Source organism: Mustela nigripes, chromosome 7, assembly GCF_022355385.1.
Source record: "Mustela nigripes isolate SB6536 chromosome 7, MUSNIG.SB6536, whole genome shotgun sequence".
NCBI classification, from domain to species: Eukaryota; Metazoa; Chordata; class Mammalia; order Carnivora; family Mustelidae; genus Mustela; species Mustela nigripes.
In genome coordinates, this window is record NC_081563.1 from 64,078,784 (window position 1) to 64,096,968 (window position 18,185).

The 18,185-nt window shown below is 35.6% G+C and overlaps 1 protein-coding gene across 3 annotated transcripts in view; it reads right to left on the reverse strand.

Moving 5' to 3' along the window:
• The window catches only part of VRK2 (VRK serine/threonine kinase 2), a 119,587-nt gene that overhangs the window by 69,912 nt on the left and 31,490 nt on the right, over positions 1-18,185 (reverse strand). For 2 of the 3 annotated variants that reach the window (XM_059406031.1, XM_059406033.1), the window contains exons 3-5: positions 4,193-4,242; positions 3,389-3,458; positions 1,685-1,772 (exon numbers count right to left, since the gene is read on the reverse strand). In XM_059406031.1, coding sequence (XP_059262014.1) covers positions 1,685-1,772; positions 3,389-3,458; positions 4,193-4,242 — 208 coding nt within the window. Of the gene's footprint in view, positions 1-429; positions 569-1,684; positions 1,773-3,388; positions 3,459-4,192; positions 4,243-18,185 lie in introns of those variants that run through there. The other variant, XM_059406032.1, reaches the window with a different exon arrangement.

Sequence of the window (18,185 nt, forward strand, 5' to 3'; positions counted from 1 at the left end):
CTTGGTTTGGCTCAGGTTGTGATCTCAGGATCATGAGACTGAGGCTCTGCACTTGGCATGGAGTACGCTTGAGATTCTCTCCCTCTCTCTTTGCCTCTCCTTCCCACACTCACACACACACACTCTCTCTCTCTCATAAATAAATAAACCTTTTTTTAAAAAAAAGTACTTCTTTTCTGTTTGGCACCTCTGTCCCTTTCCTTCCTTTCACTTACATGCCCACATCAGTCTGCATTTATCTATGGATAAAAACATGAAGACAGACATAAAGGAATTTTTGTCCTTGTTTTACAAAAATGTGATTCTACATGCACCTTACTGCATCATACTTTTTTCATTAGTATTTCGCTGAAATCCTCCCCAACCAACTGGTATAGCTCTAACTGGTTTCTTTAATGGTCTGCGTAATATTACATGATACGGACATACCTCGATCCACTCAGCCACTCAGTCCTCTATTAACAGCCCTTTACTTGGTTCCAAGATTATTGATCGTTCATTTTATTTTTATTGACAGCATTTAAAGACCATTTGAACAAAGCACTGACCATTGAGCCTATCTCCTCACCTAGGGAAAAAGATACCACCTTTCTTAAAAGGCTATTAAAAAGGGGAACCTAACAAACTGATTTTTTTTCTTTTTTAAAAATCACTAGTCAATTATTTATATATATGAGGACTAGCCATATGTGGCAATTAAAAAAATATATATTCTACAAATTCTTTGTTGTGCCTTTTCTCAAGAGACAAAGCTTAATTAAATCTCCTCTCGTGTGTGGAGTAGACTTAGTGACTTGCCTCTAGCAAAGAGACTATAGTGGAAATATGTGACATCACTGCAAGATTCAAAATAAGTCAGAGAAAGACAAATACCACCTGATTTCACTCATGTGGAGTTTAAGAAACAAAACAGATGAACACAGGGGAAGTGGGTGGGGAGAGGGAAGCAAACCATAAGAGACTCTTAATGACGAGGACAAACTGAGGATTGATGGAGGGAGGTGGGCAGGGGATGGGCTAAACAGGTGATGGGGATTAAGAAGGGCGCCTTTGATGAGCACTGGGTGTTCTACATAAGTCATGAATCTTTGAACTCTACTCCTGAAACCAATATTGCACTGAATGTTAACTTTTTTTTTCCAAATTTTTACTTAAATTCTGAAGATTCAATTTAAAAAAGACTGTGGCTTTATTCTTGGATGCATGCTCCTGTGTGTGTGTGTGTGTGTGTGTGTGTTTGTCTCCCACTCTCTTTCAATTATTTACTCTAGGAGAAGCCAGCTACCATGTCTTTATGACACTGAGGCAGCCTACTGAGAGACCTGTTGAGAGGCCTGGGGAAGCGAGGCCCGCAAACAATCACACGAGTGTATTTAGAAGCAGATCTCCTTAGACCTGCCAACAGCCACACAAGTGACCTTGAAAACAGATCCGTCCCCAGTCAGGTCCTGAGATAACTGCAACCCAAAGGACAGCTGACTGCATCCTCAGATGTCCTGAGCTGGAACCATCTGAGGAAACCATAACTTCCATGGGTAACTTCCATGTTGGCTACCCATGGAAACTAAGATGTTAGTAGTGTTATAAGCTACAATGATTTGGGTAATCTGTTACATTGCAAAGGTATTAGGGCACATAAGACATAGCCATTGAATGAAACTCGATAAAAATAATTCCATTTTACCTTCTTCCCTTGAATTCAGTAATACCAGATCCATAAAACAGAGGAATTCCTAAATAATCAAGTTGTTTGAGTTCTATCCAGTTTTCGACTATAAAGGCAAATTTAATAGGAAAAAAGATATATATTTTTAGAAATGTTATTTCTTACTTTTTCATAGATCCTAAAACTTAGTTAGCTAACCTAAACAGAAATCAGACCTTTCTAGGAAATATTTTAAGGAATCAAATACATCTATCTAGTGGCTTCAAATTCTATTTATCACTTTAATTAACCTAAAAACATATACAGAAATTCTTAATTAAAGCAACTATAACCAAAACAAAAGTAGTCATGGTCATAAAATGCATTAGCATCATATACACAAGTGTTTCTATTTATGAAAAAAATTCCTTCCCTTATATGTTAAATTTTAAAATATAACATATGTTCAAAAAATTAAAATAAAATGAAATAGAACATATGTTAAGTACCAAAGAATCAGTAAAGAGATAGCTTTTTCTTTTCCATTACTTAAAAATTTAAAGCTATGGTAGTTGAAAAAATAGAAATTGGGCAGAAAAAAATCATCTCACTATGAAATTATTATACAGAAACTGCTTTGATTAAATTTAGTTTAAAAAGAAATCAAATCCACTGACACCATCAGGTAGCTTATTTCCCACTTTTCTACCATATATGTTTAATAAGTATGACAGCTCTACAATAAACAATCAAGTTTAATGGATTCTATTTGTCACCCTGACATAGTTTAAACAGTTAGTAAAGACTACTGTCATAACATTTAGAAGGTTTTATTAAGGAAAAAAAAGTTAATTACTGAGGCTAGTCTTATCATTCTTCTTCCAAAACAATGCAGAAGACCTTGACTATTATCATTTTTATTTATATTAACTTCCTGAGAGATCTATTTATAAAATGCTACTGCTGTTCTTCAGCTTGCTCACATTCATTTTACATTCAATTCCTCTAACTGGTGGTTTTTACATGTGATTTCCAGCTCCAGTTACTTTCCCAACAATCAAGTTTCTAACACTTTTAACTCACGGTCTAAATCATTTTAATGTTTAAACATTTCCACATATCTTACACTAATCCATTCTATGGACATCCCTTTTGTTTATATATCTACCACCCATTTTAATATCTTTTCTTTACAATCTTTGACTGCAAATGGTTTCCTACAAATTATTTCATTCTACTATCTTTATACTTAGAGAACTCTTGGTAGCTTAGACCAAGAACTTGACATTGCATATAAAGTAGTGGAAATAATACTGATTTCTGGGGCACCTGGGTGGCTCAGTGGGTTAAAGCCTCTGCCTTCGGCTCAGGTCATGATCCCAGGGTCCTAAGATCAAGCCCCGCATCACGTTCTCTCTTCAATGGGGAGCCTGCTTCCCTTCCTCTCTCTCTACCTGCCTCTCTGCCTACTTGTGATGTCTGTCAGTCAAATAAATAAATAAAATCTTAAAAAAATAATAATATTGATATCAAATATATAATTCACTGGGTATATAATACCAACATTTACAAAGCATCTATCCTACTTTTATGTAACAGTTAATTATATAAATTATAATAAAATTTCTAATTGAAAATAATTTTCCAGAAGCCCAGAAAAAAAAAATTAACATTCACTTTAGCGCATATATATATGATATATATATGCATATGGAAGTAGCTTGCTTTGCTAAATTTACTTACTATGGTCTCTTTTTGCAGCTCTTTGGTAAAATTTAAGTTCTGAAAATAATGGGCCATTTTCTTGATATTCCTATAAAAGAAAAGAATAATTTTATTAGGTAAAAACAAACTTAAGGATAGATTTGGTATTTCAACTATGAAAATATCAGTATATATTTATAGTATATAAATAATGCTTGAATTATTTATTAGAAACACAGGCATCAAATTTCCACTAAAAAATCTCAGAAAAGCACTAAATAAACTTGGAGAATCTCATGTTTAAATTTAATATACTGTAATGCTATATACACAATCTCAGCCATGAAAGTAATCTTTTCATGGAAAAAACTTACTAAAAGCAATGAAAATTGTATACACACATATACACAGATAGTCAGTGTCTACCAACGTGGACATCAGGGTAGATATACTACAAACTAGCCTGGGGTTTATTCACACAAGACACCTTTACTAAGCATCTACTATATTTCATCCATTGTACTAGGCATAGGGGATACAAACAAAAGTAAAACCTCATCCTTGCCTTTAAGGACCTTACCATTTAGAATAAAGAGGAAAGAAAGGGAGAAAGAAAAGGAGAGATAGCTAGATAGGATACAAAAATGATAAATGCCAACACAGAAAAACAAAGTTCTCCAGTCTTTACATTTTAATAATGTGAAAATATACCATAACACTACATTTGTTGATAAGATCATAAAAGCTAAATCAAAGATACCAGGAATAAAGTAGAAAACAAAAAAGTGAAATATATATATATATATAATATAAATATAATATAAATTTAAGAGTAATACTTACCACTTTTATTACATGTCTTGCATCTTTATCTGGCTTATTTGTGGGGAAAGCTGCAGAAAAAAGACACAGGGTGGAGTAGAGAAGTAGTTGTTCCCAGTTACTGAGTATCTACTATATCCCAGACACTGTGCTAAGCACTTTACATATCTTCATTTATTACATCCTTCCAAGAACCTCTTCTGGTAGGTATCATTTTCATGTTACACAAGATACTACTAAAGTTCAAGAAATTGAGTAATTTGTTCACTAAGAAGTGCAAACTGGGGACTGAAACTCTGATACCATAGCCCACACTTTGCCATACATCATATTCAAATATTTAAACATGAAAATTGACATATATTAAACATAAAAATCCAAATGTAGGGAGAAATATTTTCTAGATATGTAGCATTAACCCCCATATATAATAAATAATAAAATTTTATTAATCAATTTCAATTTTATTAAATTCCATTTTATTAAACTAAAACCTATAATTCAGAAATGAAAACTGATTCATCTTAACTGGAAAGTTCAAAACAATTTCTATGTGGCAAAATTCTAAAAAAAAAAAAATCAAATGAGAATGAGAATAAATCTTTAAAAAATCATTTTCTGAACATGGCAATCAATCATTCCTACATTAAGGAATACATTATCTCCTAAAAAGCATCATTTCAAGTTATCTAACTTCATTTTATTATATGCTATTTGCATTTCTAAAAATTTCTTTATTTTTTCTTTAAATAGGCTTCACGGCTAACATGGGGCTCGAACTCACAACCCAGAGATCAAGAGTCACATGATTTACCAAACTGTGCCAGCCAGGTACCCCTTGTATTTTAGATATAGTAATCAAACTTCTGATAATTCCACTGTTCAAATTTTTAGATCAAATCAATCCTTTCATCTTATTATCTAAATTATTAAGAAGTCACAGTTTTCAAATCTTGGTAAGTTGATGCATGTATTTATTTGTACTGTGAAAGTCGACAGTCTTGTCATTCATCCCTTCATTCTCCTTCCATTTATTCCTTCAACTAACCAACAGTTATTTATCATGAGGCCAGAATTTGCAAGGCACTGTGTCAAGGGTTAGTAGGATGTTTAAAGGAGATTGAAAGGAATGTGAAACTAGTCCTCAATATGATTAAATATCAGCACCTAACAGATGGAGAATAAGATCAATTCTTCAAGTTTATTTTCAGTAAGCTTACCAGACCTGTCCTCTGGTTATGGTTATGGTTATGGTTATCTGGTTATGATTATCGCTAACATTTCCCCATTTCTCCTAACTCCATCAGCTTTTCTCTTTTTCACATGATAGATATTAAAAAATCACAAATTTACCAAAACATACCAATCCCACTTTACGTTTGTGCCAACTCATGCACAACTTTAACTGTTCTCCAAACATTTTTATGTCTGCCTGCTATCAACCATTTGAAGAAATTATTACCTAAGTCTCAGCTGATATTAGATGTAAACTATGAACCCAGAGCTCTTTCCAAGAAACTAAACTTATTTATATCAACTAATTTTTACCTTTTCACCTTGATCCACGTAAAGTCATTCCACTGTCACCCATGCAGTAGTCCCAAGGGAACTGCAGAAGGAATGGATGATCTATATCTTAGGCAAGAAAAAACTAAAGAGAGTGTACATAGAAGAAGGGGGTCCAGTCCTGTTAAAGAAGAAGGGGTAAGAAAAGCCTTTCTTCTTACCTATGGCAAATTATTTTTACCGGGATGGTACCCAAGCCTGGGGAGAAACCGCCCTGCCCCAATCCCGGTCCACTTACTGCAGTACTGACTCTGGGCAAGGCTCTTGGTTTCCTGAGGTATAAGTTGGTAGAAACTTCCTGCTTCTTGCCTAAAAGCAAGTGGCCCCAGCAGAAAAGAAATCATCAAGCCCAACAGATACAAGCAGAAAAGCACAAAAGAAAAATTGGGGTTTTCAACTAGATAAGTAACTTATTTGGGTGCTAATGGGAAAGGAGATATCTAACCAGTGCAATGGGCTACTCCTTGTTGATTTCAATCCTTATAGCCCTACTACTTTCTAGCCTTTCGCATTATTTTGCACGAACCTAACTATGTGTTGACAGATACTCAAAACATCCCACACTTGTTCTTTTTTTTTTTTTTTTAAGATTTTATTTATTTATTTGACAGACAGAGATCACAAGTTTGCAGAGAGGCAGGCAGAGGGGTTAGCAGGCTCCCCGCAGAGCAGAAAGCCTGATGCAGGGCTTGATCCCAGGACTCTAGGATCAACCTGAGCTGAAGGCAGAGGCTTTAACCCACTGAACCACCCAGGTGCCCCCCCCAACACTTGTTCTGATAACTATGTGATACTCTCCATAAACTTCTAAGTCAGATTATATTGGAGGGCCTAAATCCAAAATCAGTTGACTAGAAAGCTCTTGGAGATGGATGTTGAACAAATAAATTGTCTCAGTTACAGTGGAGATCTCTTTATGGTAATCAATCAGTTAATTAATGAAATAAATATTTATTTTCTACTGTAGCCAAGCCACGTTCTAGCTAGTGAAATTAAAAGATAATGGAAAACAGACATGGTATCTGCTTTTATAGTCTAATGGAGAAATCAGACATTCATCAAATACTCACACACAAGTGCAAAACTGTAATTATAATAAATGTAAAAGGGAGAGGTAGACAGTAATAAGAGAATATATAATTTAATTTATATAAAAGGGAATCACTGAGCAAGAATAGTTGGAGAAGTGATGATGGGCCAGATGTAAATCTAGTTAATAATTTCTGCCAAATGAAAGGTTTTAAAGACTTGAGGTGTCATTGGAGGACAGGAAACACATTATTAGATTTGCATTCTAAACAGATCCCATTACCACAGTGTGGAGAACACACTGAAGGGGAACTGGAGTAGATACTGACCTATCAGTAAGGACTTAATTTCGATAGATCCGAAGAAAGAGGAGTATAGCTTGGACCACACTATCAGTGGTAGATAGAAAATGAGCAGATTCCAGAGATGCAGAGATTTCAGAAAGTGAAATTGTTAGGACTTGATAAAGGAGGGAAAGGGATCTTGCTTGGTAGGTTACTGCTGATTAATCCATTCAGGGTTGAAAAGAATGATCAATCACAGATAGGGATAGTTTTGAAATTATAGCAGTCTCATCTTCATTTAAATTTCTAACCTGAGGTCTGATGAGCTGCTAAAAAACACATACTGCACATTTAAGATATCTGTCCTCCTAGCACTTTTTTCTATTCATTGGGAACTCTGTCTGGTTTTTCCTTTGAGGAATCAAACCTCCCTCTACCCATGTCAACCTTGGAGGGCTGCTTAACACAGTATATCTGCCCTTACATCTCAGAGTTGGGTAGATGACCAAACCTAGCTAATTGGAATATATAAGCCCACTGGCCACAGTAACCAGTTCAGAAGGAGCAACACGCCCCAACTAGGCAAAAAGTTATTTCCTATATATATCCTATGTAACTCAAGGAGGGCATAAGCTGTAAGGATACCAAATCCTAGAAATCATTTTCCTCAGCTAAATGGAAAACGAAGTCTGAGAATCAAATCCAACACTGAAAAATGTAAGGTCAAGGCAGGAAGAAAGGGCCCTGTTGACCGTGCTTAAGCTCTAGACTATCCATACCTGAAGCCAAAAAAGCCCTATAATTCTTTTATGAGTTAATAAATCCCTCGTTTGCTTAAATACATTTGAGTTTCTGACACTGGCAACCAAAGACAACACAGACGGCAACTAGAAAAACTAAAATATGATGGCATCTGATAAAGAATGTCGATAAAGTAGCACGCTAGATAAATGAAAACCTTCTTCTATAAAATAAAGAAGATGCCAAAAATAATAAGTCAAACTTTCTTATAAATGAAGAGTTGACCTAGTTAAATAAATAAATAGGAAGCTCAAAACAAAGAGAAATCTGAAAACCAGAGGAAGGGTCGCCTGTGGCTCAGTTGGTTAAGCATCTGCCTTCAGCTCGAGTCATGATCTTAGAATCCTGGAATTGAGTCCCACTTCAGTTCTCTGCTCAGTGGGGAGCCTGCTTTTCCCTCTCCCACTTCCCCCTGCTTGTGCTCACTCTCTCACATAAATAAATAATTTAAAAAATCTTTAAAAAATAAAATAAATAAAAAAATAAAAACCAGAGAGAAATAAATGTACCTGAGCACTAATGTTCTAAGCCATGCTACAGGTCCCAAAGAGGCTGCCCACTCAGGGTAGCCAAGGATATTAGTGTTAAAGCCCTCTTTGGGAAAAGACAAGTCCTTGGGGCTTCAATAGGCAGAGATTTGAAGTTTAGTTGGTCACATAAAGTCAGATTTTCCAAGGCCTACATCTTCAGTAGTATGAAACATTTAAAAAAGAGATAGAAAGAAATTGCAAGATGTGGGGAGAAGGAGAAAAGGAAAAAGGGGAAGGAAGGAAGGAAAAGAGAAGGAAAAAAAGACAGATAGACAAGAGTTCACCACTGTCAAACACAGAAAGAAAAACAATTATGAAAAACCCTACCTTCTGAAGCTTATAGACCCTGAGTATGAGGAAAAGTAGAGTCTTTCCTGATAATTTGTTACTCCGAAGCTGCCTTCAAGAATTTGAGGCTCAAATTTACAAAACAGTATGGTACAAGGATTTGAAACCAAATGATAACCCAGAAGCCTTGCAGAAGCAAAAGAAACAAATCTTCAAGAGACACACTGGACCCACATGATTACCAGAGATACAGCATGGATAAAGATGAGTCAATGGTCCAACACCACAAAACAGGAAAGAAAGCAAACAAAAGGCATAAATCCCAAGAAATTCAGACTTCCCATATAGCTCAAATATCTGCTTGAAATGGTAACAGACACAAAGTAGCAGTAGCATAAGAAACAATGCAAAACATTCTATGAAAAAATGAACTGGTTGTAATTCAAAAAACATCCGAGATCTAAGAGACCGTGACAAAAAACACGAAATACATCAGAACTTCAAGACACCTAGGTGGCTTAGCTGGTTAAGTGTCTGTCTTTGGCTGAGGTCATGATCCCAGCGTCCTGGGATTAAGTCCCACATCAGGCTCCTTGCTCAATGGGAAGCCTGCTTCTCTCTCTGCCTACTGTTCCCCCAACTGTGCTCTCTCTCTCTCTCTGACCAATAAATAAATAAATATAATATTTTAAAAAGAAAAAAAAAAGAACTCCAAGAAGAAATATGGAAGTAAGTATGACTTTGGAATAGTCCAATGCTGGAAATTACATACGCATTTATCTTCAGTAGAATGTGTAAAAAACTGTATTACAGTCATAGTATGAAATACATTGTAGGAAAAAATGAATGAAATACAGATGCAGTAGTAATACAGATATTTCTTAGATACAATGTTGAGTGAAAAAACACAAAACAGAATGTATATTTAGATTCTATTTATTTAAATTAAAAACAACGAACAAATCATATTTGCTTATGGATACACACACACACACACACACAACTATAATGAAAAACAGTAAAACAAAAATCGTAAAGAGTCTAGACAGTGTTCCTACCTTAGGTGGAAAAGAGATGTCAGAGCTTCTAGAGTGCTGTTTATGTTGATATATGTTTGACCCAGATGGGGATTGTATCTTGCTATTAGATATATTTTCTTAATAAACTAGATGTGTATGTTGTATGCACTTTTCTAAATATTAATATATGCAATACATATATAATAGTGAATATTTAAAACCTAAGAGAACAATGAAACAGATTATATCTGAGGAAATAATCTTGAATTCACCACACAGAAATATAGAGACATAAAATATGAAGAAGGGATTATGAAACATCAATGTAATACGTGACAGAAACACAATTTTCTTAAAAAAAAAACAAAAAACCTCCAGAACTAGAGGACAGAGAGAATACAGGACAGGCACTTTTGAATAAATATTATCTGATAACTTTCAAATACTGATAAAAGTCATGAATCCTCTGATTTAAGAATCGTAAGTCCCTAGCAAGATAAATAATAAATCTGTACTCCAGCCCACCATAGTCAAACTGCAGAACATTAAAGACAAAGTTCTAACAAACAACTCAGTAGAAGAGATTAGTTTACATACAAAAGACACATGAAGTGACAACAGACTTCTCAATAGAAACAAGGCAGTACCAAGACATTGAATTACATCATATTCATATGCTGAGAGAAAATAACCATCAACCTAGAATAAGGTACACTAAAAACAATGGACAAAAATAATGTTCAAAATAGGAAAATGGTGTCTAAAGGTATAGTGTTGTAATGCCATGTATTTATCCAGGAGAAAAGTGAAGACACTGATTAGCTTCTTAGTTTATTAAATCAAGAGAGTGTATTGAGTTTACAGGTAACCATTAAAATAATAGACATATAATTCAGAACTTCAAAATCAGTAAAGAAAAAAGAATAAAGAAAACCTAAAAATCTAATAGAAGACCAGGAAAGAATAGGCTCTCTAAAAAAAAAGGTAATATAAAATGAAATAAATTATTTTATAACAATTTTACACCAGTTTTTCATATATTATTACCTCTGACATTTGAATGCACCTACTAACTGAGGACATCATATGATTGCTGCTGACCAAATAGCAGTTTCACCGCCCACACAAGTCACACATCTAGACCTAGATGTCTATTGGTCTTTACTCCAATTGAGTCGTGCACATTGCTGGTAGTATTAATGTTACATTTAATGGTCATATATAGCGATTTGTACATGAAGAAAAATTAGTTAACCAGCCCAAAACAGAAAAATGGGATATAAACTTGATAGTAGTGAAAAAAAAATGTTCTTTAAGATAGGACTGCAACACTGAATGCTCTATGAGTTGCATATGTAAGGCTATTTTAAAAGTACATGTCATAGTTTAAGGGGCACTAATGGGTATTAGATATAAAGCAGATCTTACATAAACACAAAAAGAATGATTCAAGAAGAAGAAAATTATGCAGTTTTAAGCACCTAATGGAGACTCAACATATAAAAAAATGATGTATCTTAAAATCATGGACACCTTAGGTGTGAAAAACCAGTAATTTGAGTAGACTAAATTCACCAGATGAGAAATGATAAGATCATGAAAAAAATAAATAAATGTATACTATTTATGAAACACAACTAAAACCGAGTGATGCAGAGAAAATTAAAAGGTAAACTAGTCAAAACAGGTGAAAAAAAGGCTAGAATATTTATTTTCACAAAATTATAGAAATCTCAGCAAAGAAGAATTACTAGATATAAAGGTAGTCCAACCTAATCATTAAAAAAAATAATTCAAGTGAAAAAAAAGATTCAATAGAAAAACTAAATTTATGAACTTGAAAGCATCTGATAATGTACCTTCATAATATAAAAATCAAAAGCCACTACAAGTACAGGGGAAAAAATTAAAAAGCACAAAAATCATGGAATATTTTAAAACAAATCCATAATGTATAGTCAAGCAGACAAAAATAACTTAAAATAATACAATTAACAGTTTTTATCTAAAGGCCACATAAAAATAACAACTAAAGAATATATATTCTTTTCAACTGTTTTATGCATAAAACAATTTTTTAACTGCCCACAATTTTACTCAGAAAGCAGGCTTCCTCAAGTTATCAAAGAATAAAGATTATTAAGCTACATTCTGTGACCATAATTGCCTAGACCCTAGGCCAAAGAAGAAATCACAAAGGAATTTAGAAAATACACAGGACTGAATACTAAAAATATCATATTGAAACTATTTAGCATATAGTTACATATTTATTAGTTGTTTTTCTCTGATCATGAAAACTGCAAAAAGAAAAACTTGGTTTAGTTTAGATGTGTCCCAAGCACCTCAAATAGGGTCTAGTAAGCATTCATTAAATATTTGATGAATAATTTAATGAATGAAAGCAGTACTTAGAAACTAAATTTTAAGGTGGAATTAAGATGCTGGAGTAGTTTGGCAGGGGGATCCTGATCTTGCCTTGTCCTTCAAACACAGCTAGATTGGCATCAAAATATTTTGAGCAACTAGGAAATAAATTTGAGGATGAAAAGTCTGCACAATTAGAAGGAGAGAATGTGGAAGCTGCAAGGTTCAGAGATATGAATTGGGGGAGAGAAAAGCCACATTGCCAGGTAGGGGCTGAGAGACCTTTTTGTGGAAAGAGGACAGAGAAAGAAGGGGAGACACAACAGCACAACAGGTTTGTTCAAAGAAAAACTCCCCCAGGACCCCTAACTGGGTAATTAGGAGGAACTGATTATAGCACGTTTTTTGCTAACACTGGAGCTCAAATTCTGAGGTTTTAGAAGTCTATGCCATTTGCCAGAGTCAAGCCAGGCAGACAGTAGTACTCTGGGAAGAGGGAGGAGTGGCCTGGGAGTGCAGTGTGGGGGTGCCCTGGGTGGCACTGAGAGAGAACATTCCCTCTCCTAGGGTACAGTTCAAAGAGGGTATATTGTTTCTCCAAAGACAAGGGACCCAGTGGGCACCACTGAGTGGCCATTCTTCAGCAGAGGACAAGAAGAGGATATAGACAGCCGATAATGTGGTTGCAGCTTTCTCCAGGACTTTAGCATAGACTCCAGGCACTGGGATGCCCATCGTACTGCTTTTCTATGACAGTGGCTCCAGGCACAGCACTGAGAGGTTCTTCTCTTAGGGGAGGGGAGCAGGTCCACACCTTGCTGGGTTCTTTTAAGATTTGGAGTTTTGGATCCCAGCTGTGCACCAGAGATAAAACACAGGAGAACTGAGGTGTGGGGCTTGCTGAAGGCCCAGGCATGGACAGATGAAGGTAGGCATCTGAAGGAGGTCTGGGGAACAGGAGGGGAGATTGTTTGCTTTTCTGTGAGGGCTTCCTGAGCAGCAGGGGCTGTGAGTTCCCCTCCCCAGGACTAAAAGCAGGGTTACGCCATCTTCCACCCACGCCTCACCAACAAGCAAAGTCCAACTTCAGTGAGCAACATGGCACCCCCAGTGAAGGGTGGAGCCACTTACACCAAACTCTGCCTCCCTGAGCTCTGCAGGGGCATTTTTACTAGAGCAGGTCTAACTGTGAGGCAGCAAAGTAGGCCTCTCCCCCAGACGACCAACACAAGCCCCCTGCATGTACCAAGTATACTGATCACAGTGTTCCAAAGCATCGGCTTCAGTTCTAGAGAAAATAAGACCAGGCTTTCCTTTTATTCTTTTCTTTCTTTCTTTTCTTCTTTCCTCCCCTTCTTTTTTCTTTGGACTCAAGCTTACAGTTTTATCTTTGTTTCTTCCTTTTTAATGCATTGGGTTTCTTTTTGCTTTTTGCTTTTTCTTTGGAAGCAGACTTATAAGTCTTTGTCAGCTTATTTTCTTTATTCTTTTCTTTTTCTCTTTTTTTGGAACCAGGATTTTTTTTTCTTTTTCTTTTTCTTTTTTTTTTTTCTTTCTTCCTTTTTTTTAAGAGGGGTAGAGGAACAGCAGAGGGAGAAGGTGAGAGAGAATCTCAAGCAGGCTCCATGCCCAGTGTGGAACCCCCTCATGGGGATCAATCTCACAATCCTAAGATCACAACCTGAGGTGAAATCAAGTTGTTTAACCAACGCAGTAACCCAGGCACAGGCACTTTTTTAAAGGCCCAAACATCCCCACTGCAAGGAGGAACTCAGCAAATGACTAACCTGTGGGAAATAACAGCCAAAACTTAACAGCAGAGTATATACAGCATACACCAGAAACACTTCCTAAAGTGCCAAGACCTGGACAGCATATAACCCCTTTTTAATAAAGCAAAAATTACTCTGAGGAGTAATCTATGTAATGAGTAATGGAGCTCATTACATAAATTACTAATTTATGTAATGAGTAATGAGCTCCATTACTCTGAGGAGCAGGAAACACAACAAGCTTTCATAACACATAAAAGACAGAAACCTAGACATGACAAGATGGAGGAATTCTCCACAAAAGGACTAACAAGAAATCATAAACAGGGCCTTGCTCAAAACAGCTGTAGAGATAAAAGACATAAGAACTAGTCAGGCTGAAATAAAAAAAGCTATAACTGAGATGTAAAACAGAACATACATAATCATGAGGATGGAAGAAGCAGAGGAATGAATAAGTGATATAGAAGATAAGATTATGGAAAATGAGGTTGAAAAGAAGAGGGAAAGAAAACTATTAGGTCATGACTACAGGCTTAGGGAAATCAGCAAATCCATTAAACATGGTATCTGTATCACAGGAGTCCCAGAAGAAGAAGAGCAAGAAGGAGAGGCAGGGAGTTGGCGGGGGGTGGGGGGGAGTCTATTTGAATGAATTGTATTTGAGAACTTCCCTAACCTGGGGAAGGAAACAGGCATTCAAGTCTAAGAGGCACAGAGAATTCTCAAAATCAACAAGAACAGGTCAACACTAAAATATTATCATAGTGACACTTACAAAATGCAAAGATAGAGAATTCTGAAAATGACTAGAGAAAAAAGGTCCTTAACCTACAATGGCAGACAAATAAGGTTAGTAGCTGATCTGTCCACCGAAAGTTGGCAAGACATAAGAGAGTGGTCTGATATATTCAACATGCTAAATGGGAAAAATATGCAGCCAAGAATACTTTATCCAGGGGCACCTGGGTGGCTCAGTGGGTTAAAGCTTCTGCCTTCCACTCAGGTCATGATCCCAGGGTTTTGGGATCGAGCCCCACATCAGGCTCTCTGCTCAGTGGGAAGCCTGTTTCTCCTCTCTCTCTCTGCCTACCTGTGATCTCTGTTGTTAAATAAATAATTTTTTTAAAAAACTTAAAAAAAAAAAGAATATTTTATCCAGCAAGGCTGTCATTTGGAATAGAAGGAGAGAAAAAGAGTTTCCAAAACAATAAAAACTTAAAGGCATTCATGAACATTAAACCAGCTCTGCAAGAACTATTAAAGGGGACCCTTTGAGTGGGAAAGAGACCAAAAGCAACAAAGACAATCTATAGGAACAATGACTTTACAGGTAATACAATGGCAATACATTCATACCTATTGATAATTACTCTGAATATAAATGGACTAAATGATCTAATCAAAGACAAAGGGAATTAGAATGCATTAAAAAAAAACCCAAGACCCACTGATATGCTGGGACTCATTTTAGACTCAAAGACACTTCTAGATTGAAAGTAAGGTGGTGGAGAACCATCTGTCATGCTCGCGGACATCAAAGAAAGTTGGAATAGCCATACTTATATCAGACAAACTAGATTTTAAACCAAAGACTGTAATAAAAGATGAAGTACACTAAATCATAATAAAGAAGTCTATCCAACAAGATGATCTAACAATTGTAAATACTTATGCCTCCAACTTGGGAGCAGCCAAATATATAAATGAATTAATAACAAACTTAAAGAAACTCACTAATAATAATACAATAATAGTAGGGGACTTTAACATCCCACTCACAGCTGTGTACAGACCATCTAAGCAGAAGATCAACAAGAAAACAAGGGATTTGAATGACACACTGGACTAGATGGACATTACAGATATATTCAGAGTATTTCATTCTAAAGCAGCAGAATACACGTTCTTTTTGAGTGCAAATAGGACATTCTCCAGAAGAGATCACATACTGGGTCACAAGTCAGCTCTCAACCAGTAAAAAAAAAGACTGTGATCATATCATGCATAGTTTCAGACCACAATGCTATGAAACTCAAAGTCAATCACAAGAAAAAGTTTGGAAAGGCCTCAAATACATGTAGGTTAAAGACCATCTTACTAAAGAATGAATGGGTTAACCAGGAAATTAAAGAAGTTAAAAAAAAATACATGGAAGCAAATGAAAATGAAAACAAGATAGTCTGAAACCTCTGGGATGCAGCAAAGGTGGTCATAAGAGGCATGTATATAGCAATACAGGCCTTCCTCCAGAATCAAGAAAAGAAACTATAGAAATGATCCCTGAAAATATACTCTTAAATATAGAACCTAACCTTACACCTACAGGAGCTAGAAAAAGAACAGCAAATAAAGCCTAAAACCAGCAAAAGTGAAGTAGTAGCAGAAATAAATTCTATAGAAATAAAAATAGCAGAAATTAATGCTATAGAAATAAAAACAGAACAAATCAATTAAACTAGCAGCTGGTTCTTTGAAAGAATTAACAAAACTGATAAACCCCTAGGCGGACTTATCAAAAAGAAAACAGAAAGGACCTAAATAAATAAAACCATAATTGAAAGAGATCACAAACAACACAGAAATACGAGAAATATTATGAACAGTTACATACCAACAAATTGTGCAATATGGAAAAATGGATAAATTCCTAGGAACATATAAACCATGAAACTGAAACAAGAAGAAATAGAAAATTTGAATAGATCTGTAACCAGTAAAGAAATAAATTAGTAATCAAAAATCTCCCAGTAAGAATCCCCCTATTTCCCAGGGGAACTCTAACATACATTTCAAGAAGAATTAATACCTGTTCTAGAAATGGAAGGAAAAATCCCAAATTCATTCTGTGGAGACAGCATTACCTTGATTCCAAAACTCAACAGTGATCCCTCTATGAAGAATTATAGACAAATAACCTTGATGAACATGGATGTAAAAAGTCTCACAAGATATTAGCTAACTGAATCTAACAGTACATTAAAAGGATTATTCACCATAATCAAATGGGATTTATTCCTGGGATGCAGGGGTGGTTCAATATCTGCAAATCAATCAATGAGATATACCACATTAATAAAAGAAAGGGTAAGAACCATATGATCCTCTCAACAGATGTAGAAACAGCATTTGACAAAATACAGCATCCTTTCTTGATAAAAACCCTCGAAGTAGGGACAGGAGGAACACACTTCAGTATCATAAAAGTCATATATGAAAGACCCCCAGCTAATATCATCCTCAGTGGGGAAATCTGAGCAATCTTCCCCTCATGTCAGGAATTGAACATGGATGTCCACTCAAACACTGTTCTTCAACACTGTACTGAAAGTCCTAGTCTCAGCAATCAGAAAATAAAGAGAAATAAAAGACATCCAAATCAGCAAGGAAGAGGTCAAACTTTCACTATTTGAAAATGACATGATACCCTATGTAGAAAACTTGGAAGACTCCACCAAAAAATTGCTACTGATCAATGAAGTCAGCAAAGTCTCGGATACTAAGTCAATGTGCAGGAATCTGTTACATTTCTACACACCAATAATGAAGCAGCAGAAAGAGAAACCAAGGAATTGATCCCATTTGCTATTGCACCCAAAACAATAAGATACCTAGGAATAAGCCTAACAAAAGAGGTAAAAGGTCTGTACTCTGAAAACTACCAAACAATTATGAAAGGAATTGAGGAAGACACAAAGAAATGGAAAACCATCCCATGCTCATGGATCAGAAGGACAAATATTGTAAAAAGTCTGTCCAAATCAATCTACACATTCAGAACAATCTGTACAAAAACAAAAACAAAAACAAAACAAAACAAAACAAAACAAAAACACATTTTTCACAGAGCTAAAACAAATAATTCTAAAATTTGTATGGAGCCAGAAAAGACCCCAAATAGCCAAAGCAATGTTGAAAAAGAAAACAAAAGCTGAAGGCATCACAATTCTGGACTTCACGCTATATTAGAACACTATAATCATCAGGTATTATGGTAGTGGCACAAAAATAGACACATAGAATGGAACAGAATAAAGAACCCAGAAATGGACCCACAGCTATATGATCAACTAATCTTTGACAAAGCAGGAAACACTATCCAATGGGAAAAAGACAGTCTCTTCAATAAATGGTGTTGAGAAAACTGGACTACTTTTTTGCAAAACTAAATAAAAAGTAAATTAGAAATGGATGGAAGACCTAAATGTGAGACAGGAAACCATCAAAATCCTGGAGGAGAGCAAAGGGAGTAAGCGGTTTCACCTCAACTATAGCAATTTCTTACCAGACACATCACCAGAGGCAAGGTAAATGAAAGCAAAAATAAACATTGGGATTTCATCAAGATAAAAAGCTTC